The 17,063-nt window shown below is 43.6% G+C and overlaps 1 protein-coding gene across 1 annotated transcript in view; it reads left to right on the top strand.

The window, feature by feature from the left end:
• The window catches only part of LOC110525094 (glutamate receptor ionotropic, delta-2), a 644,456-nt gene that overhangs the window by 474,105 nt on the left and 153,288 nt on the right, over window positions 1-17,063 (top strand). The window contains 1 exon segment of the mRNA XM_090236958.1: window positions 14,839-14,940. Coding sequence (XP_090093084.1) covers window positions 14,839-14,940 — 102 coding nt within the window.

The following is a 17,063-nucleotide window of genomic DNA, read 5'->3' as shown; positions in this document are numbered from 1 at the left end:
TCTGTATTATTTTGATTACGGTCAGAATTTATAATTATTCACCTTATTCAATAACAAACCACTATATTGCAATTTAATTGCAATTGAATTACATTAGAATGAAATGAAACAATAGATGTTTGTTTAACTACCACATTGTTCACATACAGTGCATTCGGAAAGTATTCAGACCCCTTGACTTTTTCCACATTTTGTTACGTTACAGCCTTATTCTAAAATGTATTTTAGAAAAGGAATTCCCTCATCAATCTGCACATAATACCCCATAATGACAAAAGCAAACACTTTAAATACTTTTTTTTGTGCTAATTTATTAAAAATGTAAAACTGAAATATCACATTTACATAATAATTCTGACACTTGAACCAGTACTTTGTTGAAGCACCTCTGGCAGCGATTACACCATTGAGTCTTTTTGGGTATGACGCTATGCTTGGCACACCTGTATTTGGGGAGTTTCTCCCATTCTTCTCTACACATCCTCTCAAGCTCTGTCAGGTTCTTATGTAAATGTGATATTTAATGTTAGAATTTTTTATAAATTAGCAAACATTCCCCCCAAAAATGTTGTCATTATGGGGTATTGTGTGTAGATTGCTCAGGAAATGTTTTTATTTAATCCATTTTAGAATAAGGCTGTATAGGTCTGAATAGTTTCCAAAGGCACTGTGCATTATAAGTCACTATGTTGCATTCTATTCCGAAAAGTATAGAATGCCAGATGGGCTGGTCCATTTTAGCCCAGTGGGCCAATCTAAATAGTTATTATCAGAATTATTTTTGGGCTAAAAATGGGGTACTCAAGGACAAATATGTATTTTTTAATTTTATAATTTCACCTTTATTTAACCAGGTAGGCTAGTTGAGAACAAGTTCTCATTTGCAACTGCGACCTGGCCAAGATAAAGCAAAGCAGTTCGACACATACAACGACACAGAGTTACACATGGAGTAAAACAAACATACAGTCAATAATACAGTATAAACAAGTCTATATACGATGTGAGCAAATGAGGTGAGATAAGGGAGGTAAAGGCAAAAAAGGCCATGGTGGCAAAGTAAATACAATATAGAAGGAAAACACTGGAATGGTAGATTTGCAATGGGAGAATGTGCAAAGTAGAAATAAAAATAATGGGGTGCAAAGGAGCAAAATAAATAAATAAATAAAATACAGTAGGGAAAGAGGTAGTTGTTTGGGCTAAATTATAGGTGGGCTATGTACAGGTGCAGTAATCTGTGAGCTGCTCTGACAGTTGGTGCTTAAAGCTAGTGAGGGAGATAAGTGTTTCCAGTTTCAGAGATTTTTGTAGTTCGTTCCAGTCATTGGCAGCAGAGAACTGGAAGGAGAGGCGGCCCGGTGTGATAGACATGCCTGGATTTCCCAGATCCTATTCCAGGAAAGCTCTGACGAAGGCCAAAAGGCTGACGCGTAAGCTTGAATAAAATAAAGTGATACTAGTAAGAGCAGGGTGCTAGTTTGTCTTTTCTTTGAAGTTACTGTAGAAACAGCCCTACATAGCAAGTTTCTAGTCTGTAAATACAGTAAACAGTGTGTAGGAAATGTATATTACTCCACTGTAGAAACAGCCCTACAAAGCAAGATTCTAGTCTGTAAATAAGAGTGAACTTCAGTGTGTAGGAAATGTCTATTTTTGGGTAAATCCATTTGAATACAATCACTTCTTGACAACCCTTTTGATTTAAACAAAACCTTCCATACGTATTTACCCATTGTAGAAGTGCTCAGAAAGTGACTCTATGGACCCGAATGAAAAATCATTCAAGACAAAAGGTACTGAAACTGTATCCATTTTGCATACCCCACCATACCATTTGAAATCCATGTCTTCATCTCTGGTAAATATGAAAGGTTGAGATGATATCATTTGAAAGCTTACAAACAGGGTTGTCAAACTATTTTATAATTTCTTGTAAACATATATATATATATTTTTTCCTTAAACGTCAATATAGGGTGGGTGTCATGTTTTGGGTTGATATATGTACCAAAATGGTAAAACTATTGAGGTCCACATATCAGAGAATGTTAACTTGAATACTGTCAATCCTCCATAGGAAACCTATTGAAATTATAGAAATATAGATAATAGAAGTATTACTAATACCTGCTGCCATCTTTGTGGTAGTAATTAGATTTACATTTCAATGGTGTACCAGATAAATTGCAGTGATCTGAAGGGATAGAAATAGGTTCATAGAATGGACCTATGATTTAAGTGACCTGCACCCTGTATTCGAGAGGATGTTGTGTCTCAACCGATGGCGGGGGACAACACAAACACCTCAGATGATGTAAAGTAGGGTTTAAACTTATTCGAATGTGAAAACGCCTTTTTAGATAATTGACGTTAAAGGTTAATATTATTAATTGTAAAAAATGTGCCAGAATTTATCAAATTGTTTGACAACGTTTATCTTATCCAGTGATGAAGACATGGATGTCTCATGATATGGAGGAGTTTGCAAACGGGGTCAACTTTGAGCACCTTTATCTCCTGAATGTTTTGGCGTTAAGTCCAAAAAGTTACTTTCTGACCACTTCTCCCAAGGGCAAAATCTAAAGGGACGCTGTCAAATAGTGATTGGATTCAAATGGATTTACCCTTTTATAATTGGAGCAAGCAATTAAAACCAGCTTGCTAGACAGGTGGGAAATCAGAGAGTGAATTATTCGTACTATAAAGATCAGGCGGAATTGACTGCCGAGTGTATTATGGCTGTGGCGCCGCTGAGGCTGACCACAGAGAAAACAGAGCAACGACATCCCCTGGACCACCTGTGCCCTGTCTGCGGCTATGCTCTGCTGTTTTATCATATTTAACCTTTATTTAACTAGGAAAGTCAGTTAAGAACAAATTCTTATTTCCAATGACGGCCTACCCCGGCCAAACCCTAACCCGGACAACGCTGGGCCAATTATGCGCCGCCCCATGGGACTCCCAATCACCGCCGATTGTGATACAGCCTCTAGCACTGAGATGCAGTGCCTTAGACCACTGCCCCACTCGGGAGCTGTGCACTCAGGATTTGTGGAGCTGTGCAATGCCTCCCCACAGAAAATAAATAATGGCTTCCTCTGGGACTGTCTCTGTGAGAATCAAGTAGAGGATCGTCTCAAGTTTTCTTCGTTCTCTACACACAGTGAGGCGAAGATACACATTTCTGAGGTAGCAGAGGTGGCTAGTTCTTCTGTGTAGACTATAGAGACCCTGTTGCATACTCCATTGAATCAATAAGTATTGTTTTCCAATGAATGAATCTCTTGGTTGTCCCGTGTTAGTGGCTCCTAAACTTGTTGGTCCAAAAAATATAAAACAAATATAATAAATACAATTATAAACTGGGTGGTTCGAGCCCTGAATGCTGATTGGCTGAAAGCCATGGTATATCAGACCGTATAGCAGAGGTATGACAAAATATGTATTTTTACTGCTCTAATTACATTGGTAACCAGATTATAATAGCTATAAGGCACCTCAGGGTGTGTGGTATATGGCCAATATACCATGGCTAAGGGCTGTATCCAGGCACTCCGCATTGCATCGTACAGAAGAACAGCCCTTAACCGTGGTATATTGGCCATATACCACACCCCCTCGGGCCTTATTGGTTAGTTTGAGGATAGAGCATGTTAAGATGACATTCAATACATCTTCACTTGTACATTTTGTGATTGTGTTACTTGTGTGATAATTGGGCTATGAATAGGAGCTATGTGCAATGGTCAGGTCACTCTGAGGAAAACGTCAGCTTGCTGTCGAAATGTCAGGAACCTTTTCGCGTCCTGTACAACAGTGGATGCTGCTGAGAGGAGGCCGGCTCATAATAATGGCTGGAATGGAGTCAATGGAATGGTATCCAACGTGGTTTCCATGTGTTTGATACCATCCCATTGACTCCATTCCAGACATTACTATGAGCTGTCCTCTCCTCAGCAGCCTCCACTACTGTACAATGGATTAAAATGAGCAAAAATAAATCGCTCTGCCATTTTTTTTTTTGGAGTGCTCCAACTTATTTCTACCTCAAATGAGTTTTTCTTTTCATGCCATTCTGCTGATTTGTATCATTGCTGTTGAGCACCCCTCCTTTCCTCTGGTTGCTGAAACGTGAAAGCCCACCTGAACCAGGATGTAAAGGATGTAAAGGATGGTTCTGGCCCAGTGGAAGTGAGATTTGTGGAGAGAGTGGATCCTTGCAGTTTGGCTGAAGAGTGGAGGACGGTGATAAGGGAAGATGGAACAAAAAGGGCTGAAGTTGTTAATGAATATAGGTTTTTGGTTGGCATAAGGTTCACTAACAATAATGCTTTCTGGTAGATCCGTTTGAAGTATCAAGTAGGGTGAGGGATGCATTGGGAAAGGTGGAGTTGGTCAGAGTGAGCAGAAGTAGCTTCTTTTTGTGTGTGTGTCAAAAGAGCAGAAGGAAGAGGCATTAAGGATCGACAGAACTATCGACTTATGAAGTGGAGAGTTTGGATTTTTGTAGCAGAGCACCTTTAAAAGGTGTCATCTCTGGTGATGTGTTGGATGTGGCGGCCTCGTGGTTTACGAGCAGCATACCAGGAGTCGTTGGAACTCGCCGGCTCAACTGTGTAGTGGGAAAAGAAGAGAGCCTGTGGGTATTATTGATGTTTGACTTTGAGTATCTCCCTTCAATGGTGAAGATGGGGTTTGTTAGATATGCGGTGAGAGCTTTTGTGTTCAAGCCGTTGTTTTGCTGGAATTGCAAACGGTATGGACATTTATCAAGTGTGTGCTGAAGGAATGCTGTTGATGAATCTGAGGCTGTACGATGTTGTAATTGTGAGGGCAACCATGTTCCCAATTCGCCGGAGTGCCCGGTTAGTGTAAAGAAGTATGAGGTGGCAAGGGTCTGGGCTATAGAGCAATTCTCCTACACAGAGGCACGTGAGATAGTTGAAGGAGCTGAAGATATGGCAGTACATGCTTTTCAGACTGTGAAGATTCAGTGTTGTTCAACAGTTGAGGGAGACTGATATACTGATTGTGAAGAAGGTGGATTTGATGGTGTTTATCGTGTGATTTAATTGTACTGTGCAAACAAAAAGAATGTCGAAGAAACTGGACAAAAGTATCTGTGGCTGAAAGGTTTTTGGATTTCCATGACTTCACTTCCAAAACATTGCAAAGAATACTGTCTGAAGATGGTCTTCCTTCTCAGGCCCCAGAGCCTGTAGGGATGGGCATTGGCAGTTGAGAGCCTGTAGGGAGGGGCGTTGGCAGTTGAATCTGAAAAAAGGAGTACATTGAGTTTAGTTTTATTTAAAAAAAATATATATTTTTGTTATTATTTGGGTTGATATACACCTATAGCAGTTGCTTGTGGATCGCAATAATATCAAAGAAGACCCCTTACAGCGTGTCGCACCACTACACCAATAGGGATACTCTGCCATGAAACTTTGAAGAAGACATGCTATAAGCTCTGCAGGGAAGGTGTTTTTTAACATTTTTATAACCTTTTAGCATGTACTGTATTTTAACCTCTTAAAACCAATCTGTTTAATAAATACGTATTGAATTTTGACGGTTTTTATCAGTCAAGCTTTTATTTGAACCGATTTATGTGCGTGGGGTTCGGCCAACTCCGTCACAGAGCAATTACCTTTTAGTTCAACGGAATTCGTAAAACCAATTATGTATCGGTACGGCTGATGAAAACAATCCAGTCTGAGCTCTGCTGACCACTGTCCTGCTAGAGATGAGTTCTGTTGTTAAAGGTTGGCTGTCCACCCTCTGGGTAGGGTCCACCAATTAAATCATTGTAATGTTAATGAAGTCATTTATGGAGTTGTGTGAGTAGAATTGATGAGGATGCTCTTGCCAGTAATAAGATATTTCCCCACACAATGGTGGGGGTCCACAAAATAAGTGTCTTCATTAATAAGATAAACTGATGCCGCTAATTTTGAAATAACTGAAATAATAAAAAAATAAATAATATTTTTGCTCTAACAGTAGTTGACGCATCCAATTCATCAGCATTTTCTCATTATTTCCTTGAAATCCAATTTTGTTTTGAAACGGGCAACATGTTGAACACATCGATGGCTGTGTAACGTGGAAAGAATATCTTCTGGTGGCATTTTCATCAAACAATCAGACTGTTGTCATAATTGCAATATGTATGCCTATAGTACCTATATGTTAATTTCTGAAACCTTTTTAACCATATGAAATGACATGACTTGGGATGGACACTCCTCATCTACTGTGGTGGTAGGATTTTGAAACACGGATCAGACAGCCCAGCCAGCAGACACCCCCCTCTGTCTTGTCTCCAGAGTTGTGAGCGTGTGATGGGAGCTAATTCATACTGTTGGAACATGACAGTTGTGCTGCTTTCTTCAGTCCGATAGATGTTTTTTGGGTCTCAAACCCCAAAAACTCTTTGCTGTCTGCATGTGTGCTCCATTTCCCAATGGAAGGGTTTGGAGTCATTGGAGATGTCGATGACTTTGTCCAGTGTGATTTACAAGCTCGGAGTAGCAGTAGCCACAGTAACGAGTTTACCAAGGCTAAGGGTTATTTCAATTCTCTAATAATATACAGGCACTCCTTTTGTTAGGTGTTGTCTTCTAAATAAACATGACTTGTGAGGTGTCAACAGAAAGAGCACGCCCCATATACTGTTGTATACAATCCATTACCACTTTGGCCTATGCTGCATGTTGGGTCATGTTCCAATTACTTTGAATGTGTATGCTTAGGTGTCCCTAGAGAGCCTGTGCGGAAAGGGAAAGTTGTCCTGTTGCAATGTTTATGGTAATCCCCCCTCTCTATATGAGCACGTTGGCAAACACTGCAGGCAGGCAGGCAGCACACAGGGCCTTCCCGGAGCCGTCAGCCCACACAGACGGGCCACTACACGGTCCTGCACCGTCAGCATGACATCTGTGTTGATTGAACCACTGCGCCACATTGACTTTCCAGCCCGTGTTTAGAGAATCGTCGGGGCAGGACACTATTGATGTGAACCCACTACCCTGCAGTGAGCGTTCCCTGAACGTTCCCCCATCGAGTAATGAGGTTTATGTAAACACAGACATACTGCAAATATAACCGGAGGAGACGATTCACACAACAACTCATGAAAACACAATGGAGGCTGGGAGTTTTAAAAATCTTATTTCACTAAACTGGCATCTGGCTCCTGGAATTATGCAGGGCTTTCATCACTGTTAGTCCCCAGAGGTCTCTGCGGTGAGGAGACCGGGCCAGAGGTCTCTGCGGTGAGGAGACCGGGCCAGAGGTCTCTGCGGTGAGGAGACCAGGCAAGAGGTCTCTGCGGTGAGGAGACTGGGCAGACATCACACTCCAATTTCCTATGTTGTGAATGCAACAGGAACTCACTAAAAGGAGAGCTTGACTGTGTAGCCTCTGGAAACATTACCCCCTACCACCATCCACCTTGGGCTCATCTGTGTGGCCTATTGTGTTTCTGTTAACAAGTGGGGAATGGTGTTGTGGGTCCTTGTTGTTAACAAGTGGGGAATGGTGTTGTGGGTCCTTGTTAACAAGTGGGGAATGGTGTTACGGGTCCTTGTTATTAACATGTGGGGAATGGTGTTGTGGGTCCTTGTTAACAAGTGGGGAATGGTGTTGTGGGTCCTTGTTGTTAACAAGTGGGGAATGGTGTTGTGGGTCCTTGTTGTTAACAAGTGGGGAATGGTGTTGTGGGTCCTTGTTAACAAGTGGGGAATGGTGTTGTGGGTCCTTGTTAACAAGTGGGGAATGGTGTTGTGGGTCCTTGTTGTTAACAAGTGGGGAATGGTGTTGTGGGTCCTTGTGATGTTAACAAGTGGGAAATGGTGTTGTGGGTCCTTGTTGTTAACAAGTGGGGAATGGTGTTGTGGGTCCTTGTTGTTAACAAGTGGGGAATGGTGTTGTGGGTCATTGTGATGTTAACAAGTGGGGAATGGTGTTGTGGGTCCTTGTTGTTAACAAGTGGGGAATGGTGTTGTGGGTCCTTGTTGTTAACAAGTGGGGAATGGTGTTGTGGGTCCTTGTTGTTAACAAGTGGGGAATGGTGTTGTGGGTCCTTGTTGTTAACAAGTGGGGAATGGTGTTGTGGGTCCTTGTTGTTAACAAGTGGGGAATGGTGTTGTGGGTCCTTGTTAACAAGTGGGGAATGGTGTTGTGGGTCCTTGTTGTTAACATGTGAGGAATGGTGTTGTGGGTCCTTGTTAACAAGTGGGGAATGGTGTTGTGGGTCCTTGTTGTTAACAAGTGGGGAATGGTGTTGTGGGTCCTTGTTGTTAACAAGTGGGGAATGGTGTTGTGGGTCTTTGTTGTTAACAAGTGGGGAATGGTGTTGTGGGTCCTTGTTGTTAACAAGTGGGGAATGGTGTTGTGGGTCCTTGTTGTTAACAAGTGGGGAATGGTGTTGTGGGTCCTTGTTGTTAACAAGTGGGGAATGGTGTTGTGGGTCCTTGTTAACAAGTGGGGAATGGTGTTAAGGGTCCTTGTTGTTAACAAGTGGGGAATGGTGTTGTGGGTCCTTGTTGTTAACAAGTGGGGAATGGTGTTGTGGGTCCTTGTTAACAAGTGGGGAATGGTGTTAAGGGTCCTTGTTGTTAACAAGTGGGGAATGGTGTTGTGGGTCCTTGTTGTTAACAAGTGGGGAATGGTGTTGCGGGTTCTTGTGTTGTTAGTGTTGCTGGTCACTGGTGTGTGGAAGAGTTGCTGGAGTGGCGTGAGCCAAAGAACCTTGGCTTCACAGCCCAAATGCCACCCTGTATAGTATAGACTGTATAGTTTGGGACTCTGGTCAAAAGTAGTACAAAATAAAAAATAGAGTGCCATTTAGGAGGAAGCCAACAGGTTTGAAGGAGAAGGGCTGAGTGGAGGTGTGACTCCCAGCTAATCGATATAGCAGTGGGGGAAGCAGGACACACTGGTCTCACTCATCCTACAGCAGTACAACGTCAACTCACTGGTCTCACTCATCCTACAGCAGTACCATGTCAACTCACTGGTCTCACTCATCCTACAGCAGTACCATGTCAACTCACTGGTCTCACTCATCCTACAGCAGTACCATGTCAACTCACTGGTCTCACTCATCCTACAGCAGTACCATGTCAACTCACTGGTCTCACTCATCCTACAGCAGAACCATGTCAACTCACTGGTCTCACTCATCCTACAGCAGAACCACGTCAACTCACTGGTCTCACTCATCCTACAGCAGTACCATGTCAACTCACTGGTCTCACTCATCCTACAGCAGTACCATGTCAACTCACTGGTCTCACTCATCCTACAGCAGAACCATGTCAACTCACTGGTCTCACTCATCCTACAGCAGAACCACGTCAACTCACTGGTCTCACTCATCCTACAGCAGAACCATGTCAACTCACTGGTCTCACTCATCCTACAGCAGAACCATGTCAACTCACTGGTCTCACTCATCCTACAGCAGTACCATGTCAACTCACTGGTCTCACTCATCCTACAGCAGAACCACGTCAACTCACTGGTCTCACTCATCCTACAGCAGAACCATGTCAACTCACTGGTCTCACTCATCCTACAGCAGAACCATGTCAACTCACTGGTCTCACTCATCCTACAGCAGAACCATGTCAACTCACTGGTCTCTCTCATCCTACAGCAGTACCATGTCAACTCACTGGTCTCACTCATCCTACAGCAGTACCATGTCAACTCACTGGTCTCACTCATCCTACAGCAGTACCATGTCAACTCACTGGTCTCACTCATCCTACAGCAGTACCATGTCAACTCACTGGTCTCACTCATCCTACAGCAGTACCATGTCAACTCACTGGTCTCACTCATCCTACAGCAGAACCATGTCAACTCACTGGTCTCACTCATCCTACAGCAGTACCATGTCAACTCACTGGTCTCTCTCATCCTACAGCAGAACCATGTCAACTCACTGGTCTCACTGTGTAGTTCTGGTTCAACAACCTGGTCCAGCACCATAATGTCAACACCCCCAGCACCATGCTTACGCTAATACTACTGTACCCTTCCCCTGTACACCCTTCCCAGCCTGCCCAGCCCTGTAAACCACACAGTTGGGAGACCTAGTTAATCTGGTCAACAAGTATGTCTGGTTGTACTAGGAAGTGTTCAACTTGATCTGATAAAGGAGATGAGATATGGCGAGACTTTTTCTCAATGTAGAAATGTCAAGAGGAGACGACGATACGTGGGGAACAAAAGGGACTGTTTCAGTGTAGAGAGCGAGGCATTATGGGATGCTAATAGTGCCATTCTTTAGCCTCTGAATGCAGCACAGGAGAAGTCAGACACAGTCGCACATTTATTGCCAGAGGAATTGAGCCCTTATCTGTCCCTCTGAAGATAAGGGGATGCTCTCTCTCTCTCTCTCTCTCTCTCTCTCTCTCTCTCTCTCTCTCTCTCTCTCTCTCTCTTTCACCCTCCCTCTACCTCAGCGGGACCATGTTCACCTGTTCGGGGGAGAGCAACAATGTGCATTTTGAAAGTCAGCTTGCATAACTGCATGTAGTGATTTTCCTCCACACCCAACACTACTAGGTCTTGTTCTGTGGCATGTACAGACAGCATTGTTCTACAGGTTACAGAACAGACAGCTCCTACTCAGGTGGTGAAAAGTCGGTCTTCTATAGACTGAGGGAAGGCAGGGATAAGGCAGCATGTTCTCCTGATTGACATGTCCTCCCAACACTTACTTTTATTGAGCTCTTCCTTGTATTATGCACAGTTTAAAGGTTCTCGTAAGCGGGGGGGGGGGGGGGGGGGCTGTTTGTTCTCCCCTGCACGCTCAGCGGACACCTACTGGTGTCTGGGAGCAGGGGGAGGTAAAGGACAGCGAGGGTCACAGGGTGAGACGTGTTGATGCAGTTGGCCCTGGCGTTATTGGCTCCCTCGCTACCTGCCTCGCTGATCACTGGTCCGATAATGTTTTATCCATTAGACATGCTATAGTTACCAAGGATTTCTTGTAGTAAATGCTTTTCATCTAAGGTGAAGAAGAACTACCTGTTCTAGTATATTGAAAGAGTTTTTATTTTTATGTGAACAAGGCACTGTAGCACTACCTGCAGGCAGAAGACTCATGAAAAGGTTCTAACCAAAGTTACATAAAGGAGCTATGTTAAATTCACACACAACACACATTCCCTTTCAGTGTTTGTTTTTCATCTCATAGGAATATTATGTTGGGGGGGGGGGGAAACAAATTTACACATGACAGACACAAGGGGAATGCATTTGCAGCCTGATGTAATAAACTGTCAGAAAGAATGTCAGTGAAATATGGTGGCTTTGAGAGGGGACTTAAACCCTCATAACGTATGATACCTTATCCAGCTAAAATATCCAGCTTCTTGGTAGATTATTACTGTAAACCCCAACAATGGTGGGATTATTCGGTGCTTGTGAGACAGAGCGAGAGAGAGGTTTAACAAGTGTTTTGGAAATAATGTATGACGCATAGGTTACACTTGCTTGCTTTGAGGCAATGGGGTACATAAAATGGATTGAAAGTGGCCTCTGCTCTATAGGCCTTCTGCTCTATAGGCCTTCTGCTCTATAGGCCTTCTGCTCTATAGGCCTTCTGCTCTATAGGCCTCTGCTCTATAGGCCTCTGCTCTATAGGCCTTCTGCTCTATAGGCCTTCATGTGTTCTAAAAGTTGGACCTGTTCTGAAATGGACCTGGGGCTTTCCCAAATATGTAACTAGGCAAATCAGTTAAGAACACATTTTTATTATACAATGACATCCTAGGAACGGTGGGTTAACTGCCTTGTTCAGAAGCAGAACGACAGATTTTTACCTTGTCAGTTCAGGGATTCGATCTACCAACCTTTCGGTTACTGGCCCAACGCTCCAACCCCTAGGCTACCTGTCGTCCCGTATCGACCTGATCGGATCCAGACCCGGTCCGATTTGAGTGAGGGAAGCAGCAGAAAAGTTAATTTTAAAGCTACTTTGGAGATGACAAAGTGCAAATTGACGCTCTATCAGGGGCCGTGCTGTGTGTGTAGGCTACTGTGAGAGGAGGTAGACAGAAGTGACGCTCTAGCAGGGCCATACTGTGTGTGTAGGCTACTGTGAGAGGAGGTAGACAGAGGTGACGCTCTAGCAGGGCCATACTGTGTGTGTAGGCTACTGTGAGAGGAGGTAGACAGAGGTGACGCTCTAGCAGGGCCATACTGTGTGTGTAGGCTACTGTGTGTGTAAGCAAGTGACACTGTGAGCAGGGAGGAGGGAAGGAGAGACCAAGCTGACTCGTGCTACAGTAGACTAATAGCTGCCCTAGCTAGGTTATTTATCATCCAATATGATTACATAGTACCTGTCCTGACTGCATCAAACCGGGAGAAGCTAGTTAAGCTAGCTAGGCTAATCAAGGCATGCACGTTCTTGCCCTACACAGTTCCAAACAACAACAATAACTATTTTCAGAATATGATGTAGCAGGCTCTTGGTTGTTGTAGCCTATCTTTCTTCCTTTAACTTCCATTGATTAGATATCCCCTAGCTTTTGCCACACATGGAGGTTCTATGACTGTAGTCCATTGCCGCTTTGATGACTTATGAGTGGCTAACAACTAGCTACATGCACCACTCTAGTGAAAAGCAAAAGCAGCAGCATAAAGAATACAATATATCTCTCTTGTCTCCTCTCTCTTCTGTCTCCCCTCTCTCTTCTGTCTCCTCTCTCTTCTGTCTCCCCTCTCTCTTCTGTCTCCTCTCTCTCCTCTGTCTCCTCTGTCTCTTCTGTCTCCTCTCTCCTCTGTCTCCTCTGTCTCTTCTGTCTCCTCTCTCTTCTGTCTCCTCTCTCTCTTCTGTCTCCTATCTCTCTTCTGTCTCCTCTGTCTCCTCTCTCTCTCTCTCTCTCTCTCTCTCTCTCCTCTGTCTCTTCTGTCTCCTCTCTCTCTTCTGTCTCCTCTCTCTCTTCTGTCTCCTCTCTCTCTTCTGTCTCTTCTGTCTCCTCTCTCTCCCCTGTCTCCTCTCTCTCTTCTGTCTCTTCTGTCTCCTCTGTCTCCCCTCTCTCTTCTGTCTCCTCTGTCTCCCCTCTCTCTTCTGTCTCCTCTCTCTCTTCTGTCTCCTCTCTCTCCTCTGTCTCCTCTGTCTCTTCTGTCTCTTCTGTCTCCTCTCTCTCTTCTGTCTCCTCTCTCTCTTCTGTCTCCCCTCTCTCTCTCTCTCTCTCTCTCTCTCTCTCTCCTCTGTCTCTTCTGTCTCATCTCTCTCTTCTGTCTCCTCTCTCTCTCTTCTGTCTCCTATCTCTCTGTTCTGTCTCCTCTGTCTCTTCTGTCTCCTCTCTCTCCCCTGTCTCCTCTCTCTCTTCTGTCTCTTCTGTCTCCTCTGTCTCCCCTCTCTCTTCTGTCTCTTCTGTCTCCTCTGTCTCTTCTGTCTCCTGTCTCTTCTGTCTCCTCTCTCTCTTCTGTCTTCTCTCTCTCTTCTGTCTCCTCTCTCTCTTGTCTCCGCTGTCTCCTCTGTCTCCTCTCTTTCTTCTGTCTCCTCTCTCTCTTCTGGATCCTCTCTCTCTTCTGTCTCCTCTGTCCCCTCTCTCTTCTGTCTCCTCTCTCTCTTCGGTCTCCTCGCTCTTCTGTCTCTTCTGTCTCCTCTCTCTCTTCTGTCTCCTCTCTCTCTCTCTCTCTTCTGTCTCCTCTGTCTCCTCTCTCTCTTCTGTCTCTTCTGTCTCCTCTCTCTCTTCTGTCTCTTCTGTCTCCCCTCTCTCTTCTGTCTCTTCTGTCTCCTCTGTCTCCTCTGTCTCTTCTGTCTCCTCTCTCTCCCCTGTCTCCTCTCTCTCTTCTGTCTCCTCTCTCTCTTCTGTCTCCTCTCTCTCTTCTGTCTCCTCTGTCTCCTCTGTCTCCTCTCTTTCTTCTGTCTCCTCTCTCTCTTCTGGCTCCTCTGTCTCCTCGCTCTTTTGTCTCCTGTCTCCTCTCTCTACTCTTTCTCCTCTCTCTCCTCTCTCTCCTCTGTCTCCTCGCTCTCCTCTGTTGTCTTTGAAGAGGTAAATCTTTCTCCTCTTTGCCATGTGTTTGTCTACAGGGAGGCTAGTACGGTTTGATCTGAGTCGCAGGAATGTTTTATTGCAACAACAACAACAAAAACAGGCGAGAAACAAGATCTGGGGTAAATGAGTGATCCCAATAAAAAGCGAAGATGTGAAAAGAGTGAGATAAAATGTTGAGTTCTGGGTCAGTTAAGTGTCTCAGTGTATGAGTGCTGATCTAGGATCAGTGTTGCCTTTTAGAACACAATATGAATAAGATTACCTGATCCTAGATCAGCACTCCTACACTCTGTTGACAGAACCCTGACGACCCTGACAACCTTACTGAATAAAGAAAATGGCCCAAATTGAACCCTGTTCCCACTACTTTTGACCAGGGCACAAAAATAGTCCAATGGCTATTCAGAGCACCATTATGAATAGTAAGAGTAGATCATTGACGGTTCCTGCACTTGTTTCTCTTCACAGACAGTAACAGTATGTCAATTGTGATGACTGCAAATTTTGAGATAGTGGGAAACAGTTGATTGTCAAGACTGACTGTGTCATCAAGCTGCTGGAATGATGCTTGTGTGGTGTGTTTGTTTGGTGTCATCATTCTAAGCCATAGTATAATATAATAATATTCACTTTTTATCCCAATGCGACTTACCATTATGCATTCATGCATTTTCTTATAGTTGGCCCCAGGAGGATTCGAAGCCACAAACCTGAACCATACACCATGCTCTACCACCTGATCCATAGAGGACCGTTGTGTTAACATGTCACTAATAAACTGTACTTCCTGCTTGTCTTCCAGCTGGCCACCTGGGACCCAGTGCACGGCCTCAACGGAACGCTGACAGACAGGAAGCTGGAGAACAACATGAGGGGCGTGGTTCTGCGAGTGGTCACTGTCCTGGTGAGTACTATACTGTTCACCCTGTATCGGAGTAGGGTGAAGTTGCCCCTAGACGCTGACTTCAGCCCAGAGCTGTCTGTATCCGCCATGGGCCTGTATGTACACCGCTGTTTAATAGACTTGGCATCATAAAGATATCACTTGTAATTAGTCCTGGTGCGTCGACGATGTTCAACACTCCCAGATATAAGTCTGTTCACGGACAGCAAGTGGACAACAGGCGCTTCATTAAAAGCAATTTCAGAAGTTGAATTGAGCTCCATTATATTGAGGTTCAAGTTTTTCTATCTTGCCTCCAGCACCGATTTGAGCGAGTCCCCAGAGTGGTTAAAGATTCAGAGCATTAAGTTCTTCATATCGCAGCTTTCAAGTCTGTGGGGGAAGAAAGAGATGATTCTACCACTCTTTTTTTTTTATTTTCATCCCTGTCAAAATGCACATGGAGTCTGGAGTCTGTTTTCTCAGAAATGGTGTGTAGGAAAAGGGTTGGGTGGTGTGTGCGTGTGAGTTTGTGCATGCATGTCTGTGTGTGTGTTTTCCCAGAGGCACAAGGGAAAAGACTGCAGTATTCACTGACAAATCCCTTTGTCTCAATCTTTCTCTCTCGTGCGCGCTCTCTCTCTCTCTCTCTCTCTCTCTCTCTCTCTCTCTCTCTCTCTCTCTCTCTCTCTCTCTCTTTTCAATTTCAGGGCTCTATTGACATGGGAAACATATGTTAACATTGCCAAAGCAAGTGAAGTAGATAATAAACAGTAAAAATTAACAGTAAACATTACACTTCCAAAAGTTCCAAAATAATAAAGATATTTAAAATGTCATTATGTGCAAATAGTTAAAGTACAAAAGGGAAAACAAACATCAATATGGGTTGTATTTACAATGGTGTTTGTTCTTCACTGGTTGCCCTTTTCTTGTGGCAACAGGTCACACACACTGCTGTGATGGCATACTGTGGTATTTCACCCAGTAGATATGGGAGTTTATCAAAATTGGGTTTGTTTTTCTTTCTCAATAGCGAGTCTATGCTCACTGAGTCTGTACATAGTCAAAGATTTCCTTACGTTTGGGTCAGTCACAGTGGTCAGGTATTCTGCCACTGTGTACCCTCTGTTTAGGGCCAAATAGCATTCTAGTTTGTTCAATTTCTTTGTTAATTCTTTACAATGTGTCAAGTAAATATATTTTTTGTTTTCTCATGATTTGGTTGGGTCTAATTGTGTTGCTTTCCTGAGACTCAGTGGGGTTTGTTTGTGTTTGTGAACAGAGTCCCAGGACCAGCTTTCTTAGGGGACTATTCTCCAGGTTCATCTCTCTGTAGATGATGGCTTTTTATGGACAGTTTGGGATCTCTTCCTTTTAGGTGGTTGTAGAATTTAATCTCTTTTCTGCATTTTGCTAATTAGCAGGTATCGGCCTAATTCTGCTCTACATGCATTATTTGGTGTTTCACGTTGTACATGGAGGATATTTTAGCATAATTCTGTATGCAGAGTCTGAATTTGCTGTTGGTTCCATTTTGTGAATTATTGGTTGGTGAGCGGACCCCAGACCTCACAACCATAAAGGGCAATGGGTTCTAGAACTCATTCACGTATTTTTAGCGTGATCCTAATTGGTATGTCAAATTTTAAGTTCCTTTCGATGATATAGAATGCCCTTCTTGCCTTGTCTCTCAGATCATTCACAGCTTTGTTGAATTTAACTGTGGCACTGATGTTTAGACCAATGTATGTATCCTTTTTTGTGTGCTCTAGGGCAACGGTGTGTAGATGAAATTTGTATTTGTGGTCCTGGCAACTGGTCATTTTTTGGAACACCATTATTTTTTGTCTTACTGAGATTTACTGTCAGGGCCCAGGTCTGGCAGAATCTGTGCAGAATATTTAGGTCCTAAAAGCACCAGATCATCAGCAAACAGTAGACATCTGACTTCAGATTCTAGTTGAGTGAAGCCGGGTGCTAAAGACTGTTCTAGTGCCCTCGCCATTTTGTTGATACAGTCGTATTTTGGGCACCCCTGACAATTTTCATTTCTAAATAATTGGGTGTTTGGATCAGCAATTTAATTTTGATCTATCAAATAACTGATGGACACAGTAATATTTCAGTAGTGAAATTAGGTT

This window comes from Oncorhynchus mykiss, chromosome 6, assembly GCF_057628025.1.
Source record: "Oncorhynchus mykiss isolate SJ-2025 chromosome 6, ASM5762802v1, whole genome shotgun sequence".
In the NCBI taxonomy this organism is placed as follows: domain Eukaryota; kingdom Metazoa; phylum Chordata; class Actinopteri; order Salmoniformes; family Salmonidae; genus Oncorhynchus; species Oncorhynchus mykiss.
This window is presented reverse-complemented; position numbering and strand designations above follow the sequence as displayed.